The sequence below is a fragment of the Elgaria multicarinata genome, chromosome 10 (genome assembly GCF_023053635.1).
Source record: "Elgaria multicarinata webbii isolate HBS135686 ecotype San Diego chromosome 10, rElgMul1.1.pri, whole genome shotgun sequence".
NCBI lineage: Eukaryota > Metazoa > Chordata > Lepidosauria > Squamata > Anguidae > Elgaria > Elgaria multicarinata.
In genome coordinates this window covers 79111088-79133677 of record NC_086180.1, presented here as the reverse complement: position 1 = coordinate 79133677, position 22590 = coordinate 79111088, and the positions used below count along the sequence as shown (strand labels likewise).

General features: G+C 41.6%; 1 protein-coding gene across 1 annotated transcript in view; it reads right to left on the bottom strand.

Annotated features, from left to right (window-relative positions):
• ARAP2 (ArfGAP with RhoGAP domain, ankyrin repeat and PH domain 2) overlaps positions 1-22590 on the bottom strand; it is a 131401-nt gene that overhangs the window by 21305 nt on the left and 87506 nt on the right. The window contains exons 20-26 of the mRNA XM_063135445.1: positions 20104-20267; positions 18095-18307; positions 15016-15121; positions 13242-13389; positions 11651-11719; positions 5182-5256; positions 3489-3606 (exon numbers count right to left, since the gene is read on the bottom strand). Of these exons, the coding sequence (XP_062991515.1) occupies positions 3489-3606; positions 5182-5256; positions 11651-11719; positions 13242-13389; positions 15016-15121; positions 18095-18307; positions 20104-20267 (893 nt within the window). The remainder of the gene's footprint in view (positions 1-3488; positions 3607-5181; positions 5257-11650; positions 11720-13241; positions 13390-15015; positions 15122-18094; positions 18308-20103; positions 20268-22590) is intronic.

The window sequence follows — 22590 nt, the reverse complement described above, 5'->3', positions numbered from 1 at the left end:
CAGTATTGTTACATGGTCAAACCAGAAGGTTTGACCATATAACACCTGCTCTGGTCCGCTTGCACTGGCTGCCTGTATGTTTCCGAGCCCAATTCAAGGTGCTGGTTTTGACCTATAAAGCCTTACACGGCTTGGGACCACAATACCTGACGGAACGCCTCTCCCGACGTGAATATACCCGGTCACTACGTTCAACATCTAAGGTCCTCCTCCGGGTGCCTACTCCGAGAGAGGCTCGGAGTGTGGCAACAAGGGATAGGGCCTTTTCGGTGGTGGCCCCCAGACTGTGGAATGATCTCCCTGATGAGGCTCGTCTGGCGCCAACGCTGCTATCCTTTCGGCGCCAGGTTAAGACTTTCCTCTTTGCCCAGGCATATGGCGGCACATCCTAATTACCCACATCTTTAGTTTTTAATTGGTTTTTAATGCTTTATGTGTGTATGTTCTGTGTTTTAGAGTTTTAAATTTCGTATACTTGTTTTTACCTCAATTTTAGAATTTCTGTAAACCGCCCAGAGAGTCCTGGCTATGGGAGCGGTATATAAGTGTAATAAATAAATAAATTGTGTGGAACCATCTGAACCCAGCAAGGATGGGTTGTTGCCATAGTTAAACGACCCACAACCCTAAAACAACCCATAGGTATTAAAAAGGCGGCCGGCACGCATCACAAAGACCTGAGGGTGAATTAACCCAATGTGTTGGAAGGGGGGAAGCCTGCTCTACCTGATAGGCTTCCACACGATGGAGAATCCTGATTGCGTGTTCTCTAAATCCCATGAGGAGCCTATGGAGGTTGAGCCAACTCCCCTCTTCAGATTTCCCCACTCACCCCAAAGCATGAAAAGTGAGGGGCAGGGCTAGCAGGGGATGCAATGATGGGATCAATGGGCCCAGCCCCACTCTCCTGCTCCACGCCATATAGTTCTGTGCGTCACAACAACCAAATAGGGCTCGACTCAAACTGAACCCATCTTAGGAGTCAAGCACATGTTACTCTTGTGCAGAGATGCCATCAAAATCTGCAAGCCTTCCACAGATTCTCCAATTCTTACTACATGGAGCAGTCCCACCCCATATCACCAGTGTCTATTGGAACGAGTTGGCGAGGGAAACTCTCATTATGGGATGGCAGCATCCTAACACAGGCATGGCTTCTAAAGCTTTACAGGAACCTCCCTCAATCTGGTGCGCTCGAGTTGTGCTGGGCTGTAACTCCAACGCATCCGGAAGTCCCCAGATTGGAGGAAGCTATTTTACAGAATGGGACTGGGAAAAAGTCCACCTTAGGAGGCATCAATGTTGCAAAAGTAATGTCTTTGTTAAATAAAATTGGAGATCCCCAAGATCATTTTGCTTAACCCTTAGTACAGCTTTCCTCCAAAGGTTATATTATGGTCTAATGAACATTATCTTTGTATAAGAGTTAATGACTTAGCTTCAGTTCCACCTTAAAGCAAAAGCTTCAGGAGAAAAAGGCAGCAAAACAAGGCACATCTACCAATACGATGTGTGCTCCCAGAGCAAACACCTACTGCTTTATTTATAGTTACGTTGAAGACCATCTGTCATAATGGATTACACGGTACATAAATCATTCTATTGAAACGCATTAGTTATTTTACTGGCAACATACCTCATTTGCAAACTATCCATCATATAGAAATTACAACAACAAAAATTATATACTACAGATCCCATTTTTATAGAAAGCTCCCTGTATAAGGCCAGATAATTTTAGCAATTATTTCTGCTGCTCCATATGTAAATAATTTAGTTGATCTTTAATATTTCAGTTCCAATATTTCAGACATCTAGCTGTCAAACTTACATATCCCATTATTCTGCTCCCAAGGTCATTATGTGTTTGCCAGTAAACAGTGAGAGAACTATTTGTTCCAATCCAGCAATAAATATCAGAAGGAAATTGCATTCTTGAAAATGTAAGATTTTAATATACTCGTCTTCTCAGAATTTGGTTTCAGCCAGTTAAACAAATTCCAATTTGAAGAGATGTGTGTGTGTGTGTGTGTGTGTGTGTGAAAAATATATATATTAAACTTTCTGAAAAGTAGACTACAGTAAACTGAATTTCACCTGGAAGGTCATCTCACCAGAGTTGCAGCACTTCAGAATGCAGGTGAGGAATCACAGGATGAAATGCAGCCTCATACAAATGTACGCACACACCCCTTTACATAGATGGTTGACATGTTACAAAGAAGGCTTCTACTGTAGTTTTATCCCTGAAATGGTGGTTTTCATGGTGCATGGTGTGTGTGTGTGTGTGTGTGTGTGTGTGTGTGCGTGTGTATGTGTGCACGTATAGATAGATAGATATTTGAGAATTCAAGTCATGTATGGTACAACTGAGGCAGAGAATTAGATCACCTTGGTATGATAGAGACCAAAGACATCAACCTATCTTGTACTCTAAAAATTCCATCTATTATTTCTCTCCCAAACAGTTCTGCTAATTAATTCACTTGGAAGTTTCCCATATCCTTCACGAACAAAACTTTATTTTCCCTTTATCTGTTTCCCTTCCTCCTCACCCTTCTCTTTCTTTCAAGCTAAGTTACTCTCTCTCATCCTGTCTGTTTCTTCCTGGGGTATGTCGACTGATGGCGCATGCTGCTGACGGATACAAAGACAGTCAGTTCACTGGATCCACTGATGGCACTAAACCACCTCTAACCCCAAGAGGGATAGAGAGAGAGTAGCCATTTTAGGGTCGAGCTAGACAAGACAAGGCATTGTTCTAAAAAATAGTTAGTGAATGGTTTTTAAAAGCAAATAGTAGGCACAAGGGCCCCAAGCTGGATCAAAACCCTGGCTGGAGGGGTAGGGGGCTTTAACCCTTTCCCTCCAGCTGTGTTTCCAATCAGCATTTGGAGAAAGGTGCCCATGCACACCAATGGAAGCTTTCCTTCCAATGCAAATTGCAGGGGTCAACCCCAATCCAAATCAGGAGCAAGGGGTTAAAGCCACCCTACCATCTTGTTATGGTCCTGATCTGAATCGGGATAGGAAGGAAACACACCAGCTATTTACTTTGAAAACGCCATTCACATAATTGCTCATTGCATGAATGGCATCTTATTTATTATGCTTTTAGGTTTTGATTGAAACAGGCAAATGAAAGAGACTAGCAGAAAGAAAGGGGGGGGGGGGAAAGGCCTCCATGCTTTTTAGCTACTTCATGCCAATGACCGCAAATTGCCACTGAGCAGAAGAGGTCCACGGTCCACGGTTTCTTATCAATCATGGCAGTAGGCATGGAGAAGGCATGTGATCCAGCTTGGACCTTTTCTGAAATCTCTCCATGGTGTGCCCCTGAAGCAGCTCTGTTTAGATTTAATATTTATATTCACTGGAACAGTTTTATGGATTATTATTTTTAAAGCTATCATAGTTTTCTCCATGAAGAAAATGGCAAAGAGCAGATACACAGAAATATGCAGCAACAAAAGAGGAAGGCCACTCACCCAGTTCTCCATTTTCAATCACTTCAAACGTAGCCCACACGTCATCTTTGTGGGGTGTGATGTTTTTTAGTCCCAATATGTCCTTAGCCAACTCCTCTGCCTCCATCATTGGAGATACCTGTTTTGAAGATCACAAAGACCGCAGGCATCATTCAAAGAGGCCAGAAGATTCTAATTTGTGCAGGAGTTTTACGCTCTCAATCATAGGAGGAAAACTGTTCCAACTCCTTTTGTAAGGACAATTGCAAGAATCCAACTCTGTAAATCCATTCATTATTTATCGCATACCCAGCCAAGTCATCATTAAGAAGAGATTGGGAAGGATTCATACTACTTTAGAAAACTAAAGAGGGACGCTCCTGTAAGCATTTTGCCCCACGCTTTCCCTGTCACGGACTTATTTGATATTGGCATCAAATATATGATATCCCAGAGTGTAGGTCACGGAATAATGGGCTGAAGTTACCGGAAGCCAGATTCCGGCTGGATATCAGGAAAAACTTCCTGACTGTTAGAGCAGTACGACAATGGAACCAGTTACCTAAAGGGAGGTTGTGGGCTCTCCCACACTAGAGGCCTTCAAAAGCAGCTGGACAACCATCTGTCAGGGATGCTTTAGGGTGGATTCCTGCATTGAGCAGGGGGTTGGACTCGATGGCCTTATAGGCCCCTTCCAACTCTACTATTCTATGATTCTATGGTAAAAGTCTGAAAGAAAAATAATGTCACAAAATGAGGCAGACTTTATTTATTTATATTTTGCAGCTTTTGCTGACCCATTGCATGCTGTCTAAAATTACAACACAACCAATCACCACAAAGCCACTCTCCGTACTTGGTTAAGGCAGGTGCTTAAATTCTTCTCCTTCACCACTCGGCTGCACATGGAAACCGGAGCAGAGGATCCACATCGAAAAGTGGGATTAGTACTAAGCACCAAAAATCTCAATTATCAGGAGCAATGAATTGAGGCTTTCCAGCAAAGTACCCCTGGCTCAAAATAATGATGTCAGGAGAAAGGACATTGAAGTGACCTTGTACTGTTCGGTAATCACAGCAATCACTGGGTAATTGTTAATTTCTGTGTACAGTGGGAGTAAAGAAAATTACACTTTCAAAACTGATATGGCCATAAAACTGTCATTGCACTGCCGCTTTTTGTTTAAATGGTATGAGGAATAGATAATGTGTCCCAATCCAGCCAGGGCCATGTGGTAACTGCAAATACAAGCAATAGCTGCACACAAAATCTCCCATGACTAGACCATTGTGTGGTAGTTAAGGCTGTGCATGCAATGGCTCAGATCAAATGCTTAGGGGAGGGAGAGAGGAAAGGGTGCTAGATTTAGACTCCCCAGTCTCTTTTTCCCCACACCAATAAAGTTGCTAGGCTGGCAAACATGAAACTCTTTAAGCAATTGACTGGGGATTAGGCATACAACATATACACTTCCGTGCTTTCGTGCTGGATATCAGCAAAGCTCTACCAAGTTTAATAATGATTAAAAGAAAAGAAAAGAAGGTAAAATGTAAGCAATTTTTTAAAAAGAAGCACAGAGTTATAAACACACTTACAAATGGAACTCACTTTGATAAATATAATTTTAAACTTAAATGTTATGCCTATGGTCAGACTACTCTTTGGAAGTGTTTTAAGCGTGTAGAAAATAAGAGTTAAAAATGCCATCCAAACCCTTATTATAATGCTGCAGTCTGGCTCCTTTCTTTCCACATAAACTTCAATTAACAAGTCTCCAGCCTGGGAAACCTAGAGTCAAAGAGAGTGTATAAAAATAAATCATTAAGGAGATAATACTGTTCCTTTCTTCCGTCTGCTGCATGCAGTCCTCCGTCACGGGTGGGACTGCCATACAACAACCCTCTAACCTCACTGGTGCCCACTTCACGGTTACAAAACAAATTAAATAGAATTTTTCCAACCCTATAATCTTTTATAATAATAATAATAATAATAATAATAATAATAATAATAATAATAATAATAGCCATTTGTGACATGCCAGGATTTTGTATTTGAGTAAATCCATGGCCCAAATGTGAACAGTGAGAACCCCAATGGCAATAATAATTCCTCCTGGACTGTCCTGCCCATTTACACAAATGTACCACCCACAAACACACCTCAGGCCTAGTTCTCACTGAAAACCGGTGCCTCAGCTATACCACTACAGACTGCAGGTGGAGGCTCACAGGATGTTTCTTCACAGAAGAAGTTCCCCTCAATGTAAAAGCTAGAATGCTAGGGAAAGGCTAGGCTAGAGCCACTTCCTGAAATGCTACTTGTCTCTGTTCAATGATTTATTTATTTTTATGAAGGAAGTGTGCCCCCCGTTGTAGTTCAAATAGTACAAGTTTAGTATTTTAGGGTTCATCTACACCAAGCAGGATATTCCACTATGAAAGTGGTATGAAAGCAGTATATAAAAGGCAGGAGCCACACTACTGCTTTATAATGGTACTGAAGTGCACTGACAACTGTTGGGGCCCATGACACATCTACACCAAGCAGGATATAACACTATGAAAGTGGTATGAAAGCAGTGTATGGTATATGTCATGGGCCCCAACAGTTGTCAGTGCACTTCAATATCTCTATACAGCAGTAGTGTGGCTCCTGCCTTTCATACACCGCTTTCATAGTGAAATATCCTGCTTGGTGTAGATGAGCCCTCAGTGAGAATGAGGCCTCAGTTACATTAACTTGGGTTTTCTGCCCCACACCTAATGTTTTCATTGAATTCCCTACCCTTTTCCCCCCAAGAACAAGTATAAACAAGGCCAAGTGAGTCCTTTGCTTTATCTTAGTTAAACTTGGGGTGGATCATCTGCTTTCTTCAAGTTACAGGAAAACACCTCTAAAGAAAAGTTTGACAACCTCCTAGTGCAGAGATATTGTTTGACACCTCGGAATACTGTCTGTCACATTTTTAAAAAAATGTTAAAAGCTCCTAGAAAGTCGCAAGGCATTTTACATGCTAAGGGAATATTTAAGTGTTCAATTAAAACTCCAGACAGTCAACGAGTTGGGCACTGCAATGTGCAAGGAGCACAAATGCAACATGTCCATTCCCAGACATAAATGAACAAATTAATGCTGATAACTACAGACTGAACAGGAAGTAGCAGAAAGCATGTGTGTATGCTTGAACATCATGAGGGCCTCAAAATTGTTAAAGGTACTTCCTTATGAGGGCAACAACACTGTTAAGGTTCTTTCACAACAGATGGAGTCTTCCAAATTTCAACTTTCCAAGACACCGTGATATAAGAAGTCTAAAAAGGACTAACATCCAAAACACAAAGGAAAAGCTCACTTCAGATGTTCAGTACCATGTTCATGAGGATGCCAAATGACTGAAGGGGCTTCTGGGAATACACTAGCTAGCACTGCATTCTGGATGCCTTCCATGAGTCAGTCCCAGCTACCAGACAACATTCAATTAGTGTCGGTCTGAAAGATGTAGAGTAGTACATATGTAGGGCTCCAAAGAAACCCTGACTGACCAGGACGCCCAGTGGGGACAGCCATATAGGCCCGGGGCCTCTTTCACAATGACGCTAATTTTCTGTCAGCATGTGGGAGCGAGGTTAGCAGGTACATACTCAAAACTGCCTTGACACACCTGGAAGAGGGCTAAAGTCTCCTTCGTAAGACCAGGTCGAATGTCAACAGTAGGTAAATGAAACCACATTCTGTAACAGAATGAAAGGCTATGGACATTTCCTTCGCCTACTTGGACCAGTCCAGATTGGCAGGGGCTGTGATTTCCCAGGGAAGGCAGAAATGGAAGTTGGATAACAAGCCACACAGGTAACAAAATTATGGATGTGGGCTTTGCTCATTAAGAGTTTTGTTACAGTGCGTAAAGTGTGGGGGAGAGATTTGCGGTGGTATCAAGAAATTAATCCAAGCGTCCACAATGAAAGCTCTATTTATTGGTAATATAGTGTAGAGCAATAAAGAAGAAATAAGTTGTGGAAAATAGTTCGAGTAACTTTCTGCAGAAATACTATATATTTTGTAACTAAAATACACAACATTAGTATGTTTTAAAAGAGCCACATAATGGAGAAATTAGGACTTTAAGGTCACAGCAGCCTCTGAGAATTGAAACTAATGGAATCATTTGCGAAGGGAAAAAACATTACAAAGCGACTTTGAAGTAAGCTTCTTAATTATACTGGCAACGACTCAGAAAAAGCTTATTTCCTAGTAAAATTTGCTTTTTAGATGATATTACTGAAAAAAGGTTGGAGGAAGGAATGAAGTTGACATTTGATTTCCACTGGGCGTATGTAAACAACCGCACATCGGAGGGGGAAAAAAATCTGTGCAGCAAATTACAGCAGCAAACAAAAACAGCTGGCAAAGTGTTTGGTGGGCAGGGAAAAAATGAAGAATGGTTAACGAAGTGCCAACTGGAACGGAAAACAAGGTCATCTTAAGCACCATGAGAAGCGTGAGATTTTTCTTTGAGTTGCAAAAAAAGTTTGGGCTCAGTGAGTTTTATTTTTAAAAAGCTTTCCGTTTTCAATAATTCAAAAGACAGCTTTACAGCTCCTAACGCACCAAAAACCTTGCTTAATAACTGTATAGCTAACTGCCTTTCACCGTTATATAAAGAGGTATTGTATAAAATGAACGGCAACATCTAAATACTTTTTTTAAAAAAATGCTTCTAAAAGGTTAATAGAGAGAAGATGGTCTCTGTGCCACGACACAGGCTCTTTACAACAGGCCTGTCCGTGGACACTCCTTGCTCAAGCTAAGCGCCACCACTTTATGAGCCTGAGGTGAGGGACAAACACCACCATTCTACAAACTATGTGGAGAAAGGGGTTAAACAGGAATAATTTCAGGAATAAAATAATGCGCTGTGAATTACATGTGCTGATGGTCAATTAATGTCAGAACGGGGGTTATTTGAAAGACCGTATTCTCCCTTATGAGCCTGCCTGTGCTTTAAGATCTTCTGGAGAAGCCCTTCTTTCAGTCCCACCATCTTCACGGGCGCGCTTGGTGAGAACATGGGAGAGGGCCTCCTCGGTGGCTGCTCCAGTGCTCTGGAACTCTCTTCCCGGGGAAGCTAGGCTGGCTCCCTCCTTGATGGGTTTCGGAAGCAGGCTAAAACTTTTTTGTTCTAGCAGGCCTTTGGAGAATAATCTGGCCCTCCATCTATGTTAATGTCTTATAATTTTGTTGTGTATTTTAACCGTTCATGGGGTTTTTTTCTCCCAATATATGTTTTAAACTTTGTAAGGCCGCCCTGAGGCCCAGCATTGGGCAAAAGGTGGGATATAAATAAATTATATATATATAATATATATACATACACATGCAGATGATAAATGCCAAGGAGACACTATTATTATTATTATTATTATTATTATTATTATTATTATTATTATTTAAATAGCACCATCAATGGTGGGATTTTTGTGGTAGTAAAACAAACTGAATAAAAATTTATTTCAATGTTCACAAACTTTGTTTCATAATAAAACTTTTCAGACCCTTGTTAAAACCTCTCATCCAATCCTTTCTCTCTTCTCATACACACTTTCCTTTCTCTCACACCTTCACTCTTGAACTTTCTTTATTATCAAGATTGTTTAATATACACCAACTGACTATCTGCACACTACACTCAAAAGACAACCCTCTTTACCCTGATCTTCTAATTCTCTCCTCGAACCAAAGTACTTAAAAAAAAAACCACCCCTATCCCCTCAGTCATTCCCTTATATATCCTCCTCCCCCCTCCTAAGATATTCAATCTCCACTCACTCAGTCAACATTCTAAACACAATAGACTTACAAATCCTAGACATACATTAGGGAACTGACTTGTGGGGTGTAACGCCACAGTCTCATGCAACAAACAGGCTACAAGTGTCACCTGAAATGTTTAGCTGGCATAAAGCAACAGGAAGTACAGCCCAACCTAGGTGTTTCTCTCTCTTTTTAAAATTCATAACATGCCCTTTCCGCAGAATCAATACCACCGCCCGATAAATACAACCACCCTCAGCCAAAACAAGGGACTCAATCCATGCAATCTTTCAGCCTCTGCAAAGAGGGCCCTGTTCCTTTGGCATTCATTCAGGCCAGATGCCAACAGGGGCCAAAAACCCCTCTGAAGTGCCAATTGCCACTTCAACAGCTGCGATTCGCAGTGTGAACTGAATTCTTCCGCCTCTCTTGGGAAGTGCTTTACCACGACAGAAGGGGGAGTGCAGCTGTGGCCACTTTAAAGGAAGCGATCTGCGGTATTTATTTATTTACAATATTATGTAACGCTCCCCATTCAAGAATTTCGGAGCAGTGTACAGGATAAAATAAAATAAAAACAGAATAAAACACTTTAAAATAGATTTTAAAAGAAGCAAAATGTACAGTGAACTCCCCCTGAAGGAGCAGGTTCATAGTTTGGGGGTTCTCCTAGAACCATCTCTGTCACCTGAGGCTCAGGTGGGCTTCATTGGCATGGGGTGCCTTCTACCAATTTTGGTTGGTAGCCCAGGTACATCCTTATCTGGACAAGGCTAGCCTGGCTTCTGTTGTCTATGATCTGGTAACCTCCAAGTTAGATTACTGCAAAGTGTTCTACATGAGGCTGCCTTCTCAATTTCATCCTCCACTTCCCTGCTTCCCTTGCTAGCAAATACCCTTTTTTTGTTTTTTAAAGGCTGCTTCACATTCAACAAAAGGAATAACACCTGCCTCTAAAGCTCCTTCTGTCCTGCAGCCACCAGTCACTCTCAGTTCCCCCTGCCCCTTTATGCATCTGGCTTCCCTCCACTTGTCTCTGTTGTTAGCTGTCACACATACATATGGACTATAGAGTAGTGAGTGGGATCGCTAAACATATGCAATTTTCAAGGCAGAGCAGGCACTGAATGGGTAAACATACCCAAATGTCGAGGCAGACAAGTGAGGTGGCTTGGTAAAAATACGTAAATTTCATGGCACAGCAATTAAACAAAGTGGAAAAATTGCACAGATTTCAAGGCAGAGCAATAAAACTGAGAAGAAAATGCTGAAAAATTCCTAGCAGCAAATGCATTTGGATATGCTTCATCAAGATTTCTATGGAGGGTGGGGGGGAATCCATCCTAAGGCAGCTGGCACTGAGAAGGTATGAGAGAGGGTGGTGGCAGCACTAATGAGATCACAAGGAGAGGGGGGGTTGCCGCTCTTTCTAGGCAGCTCTGTAGCCATTCCCATCAACACACAATAAAATTGCCCTGTTGGGTTCAGATGTGACAACAAGCCACCCTGAGAACAAGCCACTCTAATAAACAACCCTACCAGTAGCCATTGGTTTTCAGGGTGGCTTGTTTGTGAAAGCAACCTATGACAGAAGAAAACGTTCCAGGTTCAGACATCATGCTAAGCCACGCTGCAACTACCCATGATAACAACCCATCATGGCTTAATGTGATGTGTGAACCAAGTCATTGCATTGTTATGGAAGAACTGGGAATGCAAATAGCTAGCAGGGACCAGCAGTCACAGGGCAAGGCCAAGCTCAAGCTAAAACATCATAAAACTATCTCTGAAACTGGATGTCAAGTGTCGCCTCTCCAGCCTAAAGTCCCTGGGTCAGCCTAAAGAGCATGCAGAAGAAGACACTCCTTCGTTGGCCAGCCCCAGGGAGAAAGCAAGAAACCTCTGGCAATTTGATTTAGACTGCAGACCTAGAGAAGAAGTACGCTTGTCATTACCCTGAATGCTGATTTATATCAACCTCAAACCTATCAAGGTACCTCTTTGGATAGCTGATGCTGAGACTATTCAAGTTTCAATTACTTCTGGTTATTTTTATTGGTTTACTATCAAGCTGGTGATCGTACAACAAGGCTCTTGGCTCCCTTAAAGTTTCTTTACAGTTTAGGCATGCCAGCACTCAGGGGACAGAACACAAGAAGCTATCTTATACTGAGTCAGACCATTAGTCCATCTAGCACAGTATTGTCAGCACCGACTGGAAGCAGCTCTCCAGGGCTTCAGGCAAGATTTTTTCTTAGCGCTATTTGAAGACGCTGGGAATTGAACCTGGGACGTTCCGCATGCAACGTAGGTGCTCTGCCTCTGCCCTGCCCTCAAAGGAAGGAAGGATGGATTCACCTTTACTTACTTGAGTGTCCTTCCACTTGGTAATAAAGCTATTCTCGATATCCATTTGCTTCACTTGATCTTCATGTACCTGTTCATAGAGAAATGATTTTACAATTCTACAAACTTCTTTCTGACCACTTACACCATTCACAGAAAGCAATGGTCGCGCACCGACTCTATAGTTGAGTAAGATGGCAGCCTGGTCTACACATGCAAAGGAAACCAGCTCTTACTTTTAAAACTATGAGACTTCCCCTTCAATTCTTACTGCTTTTACAAGCTTTGGGCACAATCCATCAGGAAATTCTGCTGAACACATCCCATCAAAATAAATGGAAACTGTGCCAAAGCATGGTACCAGCGTCCTGGTGGAGCATGCATTTGATTTTAATTGCAGCCTGTTTTATTGTGATTTTACATTCTAATGTTTATCTCGCAGCATTAATATGGCCCACCAGGTCACCTCACAGATGGAATTAAGATGCAGAGCAAAATTTGGTTATTCGCCCAGGCATTTTAAATCGACATGCAGGTATTTTAGCTGTTGCTTTTTTTGCACACTTTTATTGCTGCTGTTGACATTTTTATTGTTGTTTTATGGTCTCAGTGACTTGTACATCACTTTGGGTGCCTCGCAAGCAGAAAGAGGATTAACAAATTTTATAAGCAATAATAGATTTTCATTACATTCATTTTGCAGTGAGGCAACTTGAGGGCCTCTAGCAGGCTGAAATGGTTATTGTTATTATTATTATTAAAAAATGGAAAACGGTGTTCACACTAAGGATTTAGTATGGGAATTAATCATTTTCTATTATGGTATATATAGAACTGCATTTCTCATAAAGGGAGAACTGCATTGTCATCAATGCAAGATGTCCAAAAATCAACCTCATAATCCTCATCCCCTCGGGTTTAGTAAGCCATAGATTTTTCACTTCATGCCCTCTGTCTCTGCTTCTCTTCCCTTCATTTTTCCACAGCTGCTGATTTTAGTTTGTAAAGTCCTTGTGGGCAAGGACCTGTCTTTTCCCCTTACGAAACTTTGAAACTGCCATGTACACTGATGGCTGATAGCAGCTATGTCAACAGCCATAGGGTTGCATCCAATGTTAGTTGAACTTAAGTCCCATTCATTTCAATGGATCTGTGCTAAGAAGACACAACACTGGATACAACCCGTAATAAATATTTGGATACGGGTAACCATGCTCTTAATATTACCACCATGGGATTTTCTAAAGGCATGATCTTGGGTGCATGGAAAACAATTCCCAGCAAACCATAGCAGAGTTTTAGCTTTTTCCAGTCAGCCTTTTCCAACCTGGTACCCTTCAGACATTTTAGACTACAACTCTTATCATCCTTAATCATTGGACCTGCTAGCTGGGGCTGATGGGAATTGTCAACCAAGACATCTGGAGGTAGGGAACAGCTAATCTAGCTTCTAAAGTCACAATCCTTCAGGCTGCGAAACAAGAGACCCGAACGGGTCTGCTGAAAGCACCAATGACCAGAGACAAAACGTTGCATGGTAATAATGTTTACATTTTCATCCATTTGCCAAATTATATTACTGGAGAAATCAGATAAACATGCTGGGTACTTACATCAAAGAGATGCACATAATTTATAATTAGGTCTTCAATTACATCGACTTCTTCGCTGGTTTGCCCTTTCGTTTGAAACAAGCATGATGCAAATGCCATTGCGAGATTGTGAGGATCCATGTGATTGATTTCTGAACACTTTTGTACCCTGTTTAAAGTTAATAAATAGATTTAGAATGCTTTAGTGGGCATTGGTCTGCACACATACGGACTGCTGGGGCATAGCCTGCCTTTCCAACAGGACAGCTCGACTGGAAAGACGGCTTCCATTATAATGAAATTATGCTTCTCGCTTTTTTTCCTAGTTCATTAACTTGGGATTCTCATGTTGCCTGCTTTGAACACGAACAGACTGTTCTGCTTATCTCTGTTAAGAGTATGGTGACGTACTCCCCCAGCATAAGAACTGCATATGCTAGATCAGAACAAGGGTCAAATCAGGTGAGCAGACAGGAGTGTTCCAAGAAGTGGTCAGCCAACGGACCAAGGAAGATCACAAGCAGAGCAAGATGCAGGATGTAAATTCCCCCTCAACAACATCTGGTAAACAGTGATGTACTCTGGACGTGAAGCTCCCAACACTGGAAATCTTCCTCATCAATACCCCTTCCCAGCTTGTGAGATTTAATCAGGTATTGCACGCATGCTTTCAAGCATACATTCACAACTTAAGAGCTGTTTTATTTGGATGATGCTAATATACAGTTGTTGTTTTTAGCTCATTTTAGTATGTTTGTTATTTTACGGTGTTTAAAATATCTTATTGTAAGCCTCCGGATAACTTATTTCAAGGCTAGGGGATAAATCTAAATAAAGTAACACCTTAAACACACAGCACGTAATGACAATATCTAGGGCGATGAACACTCCATAATTCCATGCAAGCACAGAATGCAATATTGACCACAGAACACAGCTTCTTAAGAATTTCAGCAAGTTTCTAGCCCTTCTGGCTGTGAAGATATTCTTCAGCATGTTTGGGCATGTTTCCCTATCCTCATGATCAAACAAATTATGCAACCCTTACCCCAATATGCAAATTATTTTATAGGAGATAGCTTTCCTTGGCACTGATTTTGGTTTTCTTGGCACAGATTATTATTTTCAAGTGCAGAATAAGCACACCCATGACAACATCTATCACCTAGTGAAACGAATAGCATCTGGAAGTCATCATCAGTATTTTTGATTCTCATTGCCCTGGCTAGTGATGACACAACGTAGTGCCTCGGAGGTGGGAGCCAGAAAGTCCCCAGGTCAAATCTTTCCCCAACCATAAATTCCCCAGATGGCCTCAGGCAAGCCATTATTTTATCTACCTCACCCCTGAATCAGTAATAGTGGGATTATGGGATTATTATAAATGAAATCATCATCATCACAACAACAACCGTAATAACTTCCTCCTCCCACCCACAGGGCCATCAAGCACCAATTGCTTTGTGGGAAAGATCCTGGTGACGTGTTGTGTCTTGAAACTCTTTATCAATGTGTTTGGATATTATTTGTAACCCACCTTGAAAGGATTTGCATCCTGCAAAACAGGATAAGCAAAACAACAACAACATTTCAAGAATTGCCAAGGTAATGCGTGAGACACTTTTTGAACATTATCAAGTTTCTGTATGTAACCTATATATATAAGATCTATGCAACGGTAATAACGTATTTGACATTCACTATCACCAAAAGCTGTGATAGAGTGAAAACAAAACACTTACAAATCACTCTCTGATAGAATGCCTTGTTGTAGTTGATTGACTGACACACTGACCTGTAAAGGTGTTCCATTAAAGCTGCCAAAGTTGCCCTATTGACTGATGGAAGGGTCCGGATAAAAGTGCCGTACTTCCTCACTCTATCTTTCTCATCCAGCGTATCTGATGGGGAAGGTGGAAAAAATTAAATTACCCAACATTAACTACAATGCAGTCCCCAAAGAGAAGAATATTGATCTGCCATCTCAGCAGCAGCTAGTCATTTAAAACCACTATTCAACCAATCAGCCTCCCCTTCACGGACACAATATGGATGATTCCCTTTTGATGTAGACTTGTGGACTGCATCTGAACCAGGGGTGGGGGGGAAATCCTGGATACAATGAGGATCAGTCTTGCAACTTCCGTATTCAAGTAACGCCGGCCGTGAGGCCCAGGATAACTACCTATTAAGCCAGATTCCTCTGTTCGCTCATGGATGCGCTTAATGAGCAGAGCCGATTAAAATACAAACGGACAAGACAAACAGGTGGAATGAAAAACTGAAGCTCTTGTTGCAGGTTACCAAGAGGTCACAGTATTGATTTTTAGAATTCATCCCCTTGAACTACTGCATTAACAACCAAGATGGGCTGTCTCACAGTTTTATAAGGGCTGTGTGTTTGTTTTTTGCCTCTGCGGCTGCGTAATATTTTATTTCGTGCCCTACCTCCAGCAACCTCCTCAGCTTTGTAATTCTGTTTCAAGAGTTGGAAGACCTAAAGACGGTAGGGCACAATCTGGTAACTTTGAGGCTCGACTTGTGCAATGCACTGTACATGGAGCTACCTTTGTGCCTATTCCAGAAACTTCAATTAGTCCAAAATATGGCAGCCAGGCTGGTCACTGGTACACCTAGGGGTGACCACATTACACCAGTTTTAAAATCTCTTCACTGGCTGCCAATTAGTTTCCGGGCGAAGTACAAAGTGTTGGTTATTACCTTTAAAGCCCTACATGGTATGGGTCCAGGCTACCTGCAGGATCGCCTTCTCCCGTACAATCCGCCCTGCACACTCAGGTCCTCTGGGAAGAATCTACTTCAGTCAACCAAAACTAGGCTGATGGGTATTACCCAGAGGATCTTCTCTTCTGCTGTTCCCAGACTGTGGAATGGCCTGCCGGAGGAGATTTGTCAACTTGACAGTCTTTTAGAATTTAAAAAAGCAATAAAGACTGATCTATTCCGGCAGGCCTATCCAGTGAAATTTTAGAACATTTTAAGGATGTTTTAATCATGTATGCTATGCTTTTAATCAGTTTTTAATGTGTTTTATATTCACTGTTGTTCCCCACCTCGATCCAAGCAGAGAGGCGGGTAAGAAATATATTATTATTATTATTATTATTATTATTATTATTATTATTATGTGTGCACAGCCTTGGATCCACAAATGAAGTTTCAACCATGCTTCAGCTGGTGAAAGCGACATTCTCCTTGGTGCTTGGAGAGTTGCAGCGACTCTCTCTGACCTTGTATTGACTTCACAGATGTCATAGATACACCTTGCTGCTTTGTCAACCTCAACAAAATCTCAGGGACAGTTCCAGCTTCCTTCAGACTAGGAGGCAGGACAAAGGAACTCCCTAACCTTGGAGCAACTCAGAAAACAGCAAGACACCTCACTGTTTTCCATGTCATTGCAACAGAGAGAACCTCCACCCAACCTGGAGCAGGCAAAGAGGCTTGTTCAAATAGCCTCAGATCTCATGCTTCCCCAGCCAGGGAGGGCCAGAGTGTGCATATATTTTGGCTACTAAGGCCTGCCAAAATTTGTGGAGCCCTTCTTCTGCTAAACCCTTGATCTTCTAGATAAACATATCAGAGATTCTACAATGAGAAAATGAGTAATTTGCAGATACGTTGCTGAAAATGTTGCAGATTTCTCTCTCTCTCACCCTCTTAGAAAAAGAAGGCCACTTGGCAGAATTTCCTACAAATATACTCCACCATTTTGGCATTATGACAATGCCCCCACAATGCCCCAAAACGATGCTAGGTTCAAGGCATTGGAGAGAATGCAAATGGCTGCCAAGCAGCCAATGTAGTTGATGCCTCTTACATCACAAACAACAACAGAACTTATGGGAAAAGAAACAAGCTGTTAATGGTGCCACTGCTAATGATGAATCCTGCATCTAAGAAATGGTGGAAGAATTTCTTCTCTCACTAGAGAAATTCAGAGAAATGGTTGCCCCAATTTCTCTATGTACAAATAGGGTGGTGGATTTTGAGAAGCACAGCTCTACTTGGAGACAGCAGGCTAACCAATGACAGAACATCTCCTTGCTGTGGGCAATCAATAGAAAGTGTTGGGCAACGTCAAGGATCCACTCTCAGGACAAACAGGGTGATTATTTAGATTTTATTAACTTTCTATGAAATTGCCCAATGAAACAAACACACATATCTATTTTATATTTATATCCTTATCTTCTTTGCTAGGATATAACTACAGCAACATTATAATAAAACAGTCTGAGAAAACAAGAAGGTTCTTTAGGCATGTTTAAAGTTAAGTTTAAAAAAAAGTAACCAGGTGGGCTTCCCTGGGAAGGCTGTTCCCCAATTTCAGTGGTAGACAGAGAGAGGAACATCTTGCATGTGTGGAAGGGAAAGAGCTCAATCTCTCTCTTGCTAGATAAGTGAAAAGGAGGAAGATGGGATAACATGAGGTCCAAAGTAAGGAGGCATGCAGATAATTAATGGTGGATAACCCTAACTCTAACACTTTTAAACAACTAGCAAAATGCCACCCTAATGACAATTTGAGTGTAGATAGTGGGTGGGGCTGTAGACTGCAGGGACCTCATCTTTCACACATCCCTGTAGCCACTCTATCAATGAGGATGGAACCCAAACGGTCAAATATCCCCAGTGCCATGTTTTACTTTATAGCCATTTGCTTATATAGGCAGATGTAAAAGAGTGCATTTGGGGGAACAGAAGGGGGTGGGGCTACCTACATAATCCCATGCCTTCATCTTCATAGCTGGAGTGTGCCAAAATGCTAGGAACTAGCTTATTTTATACATACATTCATAGCCGCACAAGCAATGCCTCTCAGGCTTCATAACAATTATGCTGGGCTTTACCTAAGGCAGAGATCCAAAACGGATAAAGTTCTTTCATAAGAAGTGCATCGTCTATTTCGGACAGAAAACATTTCAGCGTGTCAGTAACGTCTTCCAGTTGATTTGCTCCAGCCCTCAGCTTAACGCTTCTTGCATCCTTTTTGAAGCACTCTAGAAGTCTGCTCACATTAGAAGGGTCTCCACCATTCAGGTAGATACGTTTGCTACCCAAACCTGAAACGAAGGAACACACAATTTAAAAATAATTATACTTTAAATAGCCAGATACTTGGATCTAACAATAGTTTAAGATACTTGGATATAATAACACACACACACACCCCGCAACTCATCAACGCAAACAAGAGGTGGGAACCCAAAAGGAGCCTTGAATGCATATATAGCTATAGATGTTGTCCCAGTTTTCCCTGGAGATTAGAGGATGCTTTCAAAGTTTTTAACTTACAGGTTACTCTTTGTACATCAACTTGAACAAAGTACATCAACTTGTACCCAGTATGGTGTAATCAGTAGACATTTTGTCAACTACAAGGGAACTGCTTAGCCATGAGTAGCTTGTATGCAGCTGGAAACACATTGAAATGACTCAGCTTGGTGGCTGAGAGCCAATCAAATGAGCATTTCACATACAATCAGCATTTCTCTGCCATGCAGTTGGATCATTTCAGTGACCTCACAGTCATGCAAGACCAATCCACTGCTCATGGGTTAGTGGCTCAGAGAAAGTGCAGTGGACCTATGTTGCAAAGGGTACACACCCAAACCTTGAAGAGCACTAGCAATGTCTGTTGATGTCATATCCACATGCTCAGCACCACCACAACAAGAACTCAGAGTCTGATAAGCCACTGGTTGCCCGTCTTCAGGGAGAACCCTTGACACCCTATTATATATCTTCCAGACCCAAGAATGTAGCCCTCCCTTCAACCTCAGACTCTCTGGATGACTCTCCCACAGCTTTTTCCTGTCCATTGGTCACTCAGAAGCATGAGGCTACAGAAAGAACCTTGGCCCTTTAAGGGCTAGAGCTAGCAGGAGGAGAGCTTTTGAAAGTTTGGGGCCTGCCATCCTTCTTAAGGCCTTAGTCGCCTGTAGTTGCTTGCTGGAACTACAGTTCTTCCTGTGAGGAAACACTCCCTGCAGTACGCTGTCCAGGGTCCTGACAGTTCCTTACCTTGCTGTGACCGTGCTCTTCTGGACCTGCCTGTGTTTAACTGGACACAAACCTGCTTTAACACACTTGACCCTCTCTGCCCGATATTGAAAAATTGGTGAGGACCTATACTATAGGCTCCTTCAAGTTTCCCCAATGCCCCAAGACTGATACTACTGTGCATCCAATCCTCTCCCATGGGTCTACTTTGGGGTGGTTTTTTTTTTGCATGCAGCAGGTGTTTCAGAGGACTCAGGGGTTCCACAAAGTCCACCCTATATTCCTCAATGAGATGCTCAGTAATAGAAGAGTACTTGCTAGCCCCCAATGTTCTTCCAGAGGGAAGATCATCCTACTGATCATGTGAGGAACACATAGTACACTTGAAGAAACACATGATGGACTTTGTGGAACCCCAGAGTCTTCTGAAACACCTTTTGAAAACCATGGTCTTACAGGCTGTTGTCTTCACAGCATGTGCAAAGTTTAAAAACTAGATAGATACAAAACAACGGATTCTGTTCTTTCCACACTGGGCTTCATCTTGCAGTGAATCCTACCCTGCATCTACGAAAAATAAATGGGCCCCCTTATCGTTCCAAGAAGCACATTTTTATTTCCAACCCTGCTTTCATTTCCTTATAATACGATGCATCCCCCCCCTCTCTCTCTCTTAAAAAAATATACTGCCACGCAAACAACCTAATGTAACAGTGAAAACCTCTGACAAAGCGTGGTCTTTACAGATCGCAGCTCAAGCCCAAGTAATGTAATCTGATATAGATGCTTCTCCAGTACACTACCCGGATGCATCTCTGATTTCCAGGAACTTGAACAAATGCTCCACTCCACTTACCATACTGCGTAACAAATGCAATACAGCTGTTCACTATAATCGGGACGTCGTTTTTGCTGAGCTGCTGATCTCCTAGCACGTTGCCATCTGTACCTGCTGCTTTTTCAATTGCGCTATGCCAGACTGTGAAATCCAACTTTGTGTGGCCGTGGATATATAAGGCTCTGCAAAAAAAAAAAAAAAAAAGTTTGGGGAAAATATTTTGGAAAAAGAACTGCAAGCAAAGGAAGCCGTTCCTATTTCAGTGAAAATAACAAGACTGGTCTCACACAAATGTATAAAAGCAAACCAATTCAAGAACTTGCAATAACCTATGGGTGAAAACAAACCCTGCATTTTTAGAGCAGTGTGGAAGCACCCTTCGTGAATTGAAGCCATGCCTAAATATTCTCTTTTAGGGTTCAATCTGGGGTGGTGGTGGAGGTAAAATCTTAAAGTTTGAAACAGAAGGCTCGTCCCTTTTCATGAAGAAACCTTTTCCACCCAAAAATATACGATTTCTGGAGCAGTGAGCAGAAGGTAGATCTCTGGTTGTTCTAAAGTAGATTGGCAAGGATTTCCGACTCCAAGAATTTAACAATGGCAGCACTGTACCTTGCTTTGGGATTATTTTATAATGATGAAAAGTGGATAAGGAATTTCTTAAATAAAGAAACAAAGTGACACTCTCCTCCCCCAAAATTTTACTACTTAAATCAAGAAAGCTGGGGGTGGAAGGATAACCACTTCTGCTCTGGTACTCGGAATAAATTCCTGGACTTAGAACTCTGGAATTATAAACATGTGTCCTTCTAGTTAAATAAATAAATAAATAAATCTTGCAAGACTAAATTATGCCATCCCTGCTCTAGGATAGCTTTGCTCTTTCTATGAGAATGAAAGACAAAGAAGTAGACAGTCTTTTTGGTGCAGGATAGCCCATTACTGTGTAATACACGTTTCTCTTCCAATTAGCATTAGTTAGGAATAGATTACAGCAAGCCAGCATGGTGTGGTGATTAGAAGGCTAGGCGAGTGCTGGGGAGACCCATTTTCAAAACACTGCTCAGCCAAAAAGGTCACTGGGTGATCATGGGCCAGGCGTTATATATCTTAGCCTACCCTACCACCCAAAATTGTTGCGAGGATTAAAGGGAGAGAAGAGTCATGGACGTCACCACAGAATTCCTTGGGAGAATATTGGGTTATAAATAAATAGAGGCAGAAATAAAAAGGTAGGTGACCTATGCTATGAAGCCAGCCTATACATAATTGCACAGCAGTAGTTTTACGCTGCAGGAAATCTTATTCATCTCTCTATTTCTATGGTTATTAAGTGTGTTGGAATGAGCAACATCCATTAGATAAAACCCACTATATTGAGAGAACAATGACTGACTGAGAAGCCATGAAATGTTTAATGTACATGGGAACAGGAAGCTGGGATGTTTGTGTTTTTTCTTTCTCTCCCCTGAGGTTTTGGGTTTCACTTTTGCCTTCTTTTACTTTGTCTGCTTTAGTTGAAACAAGAAGATGCCTGAAACTGTTAAGTGAAGGTCCTGTTTAAAGCTTGTAGTTGTCTTCTATTTCAAGCGTGTTCTACAAACCCTACGCTACCACAAGGTGTCTCTCCACACACAATCAAGACAAACAAACAGTCTCAAGTCAACAGTCTCTGCCCAGCTGGTGCAACCTTTAGTTGGGCACAGGACACGTGATAATAATTGTAATGGAGTTAATGCAACTTGCGTAGACAGGATGGATTTTATTTCCCACAACAGCCAAAGCTAAGAGGAGATATTTTCCCCTTAAACATACTAAAATGCCAACTCCAGTTTTGTTTATTTGAAGTCTTGTTTGGGAACCTCCCAGAGAGCTTCGGCTACTGGGCGGTATAAAAATGTAATGAATAAATAAATAAATGTCTCTATCAGATGCCTTCCAAGACAAGCATGCAAAAAAATGTAGGAAGCTCTTTTTTTCCATTAGGCATAGGGTTGTCTTAGTTACAAAAGTTTTAATTAGTCTTATGACTGAAGTTTACAACAAATTCAATTTGGGTAAAATGTTAATATTGTACATTCAAATTTAAGCTTTGAAAAATTATCCTTTGGCTAAAACAGCAAAGAGTCCTGTAGCATCTTTTGCTGCACATTCCACCTGGAGATGGAATCCATTACTGCCCTTCACTAAAATTTGAATTCTCATATCATCTGTATTTGGAGGATATTTTAATCCTTTTGAGCCATGATACCTCCTGACATTTTACTGAATTCCTAATTATCACCATTTTTTTGCCATGGTCAAATACACAGGCACAAAAACAAACCAGGCATTTTTAAGACTCCAAATCCCATGATGCAGTGTGGCATTGGGCAAAATTGGTATGCTCAATAATTACTAAGCATTACTTCCATTAGAAGCCAGAACACCATGATGCAGTGAGGTCACAGCTAGTGGACGTTTTCTGTGGACATTCACTGCTTGGGGTCAGGAAATGGCATTGAC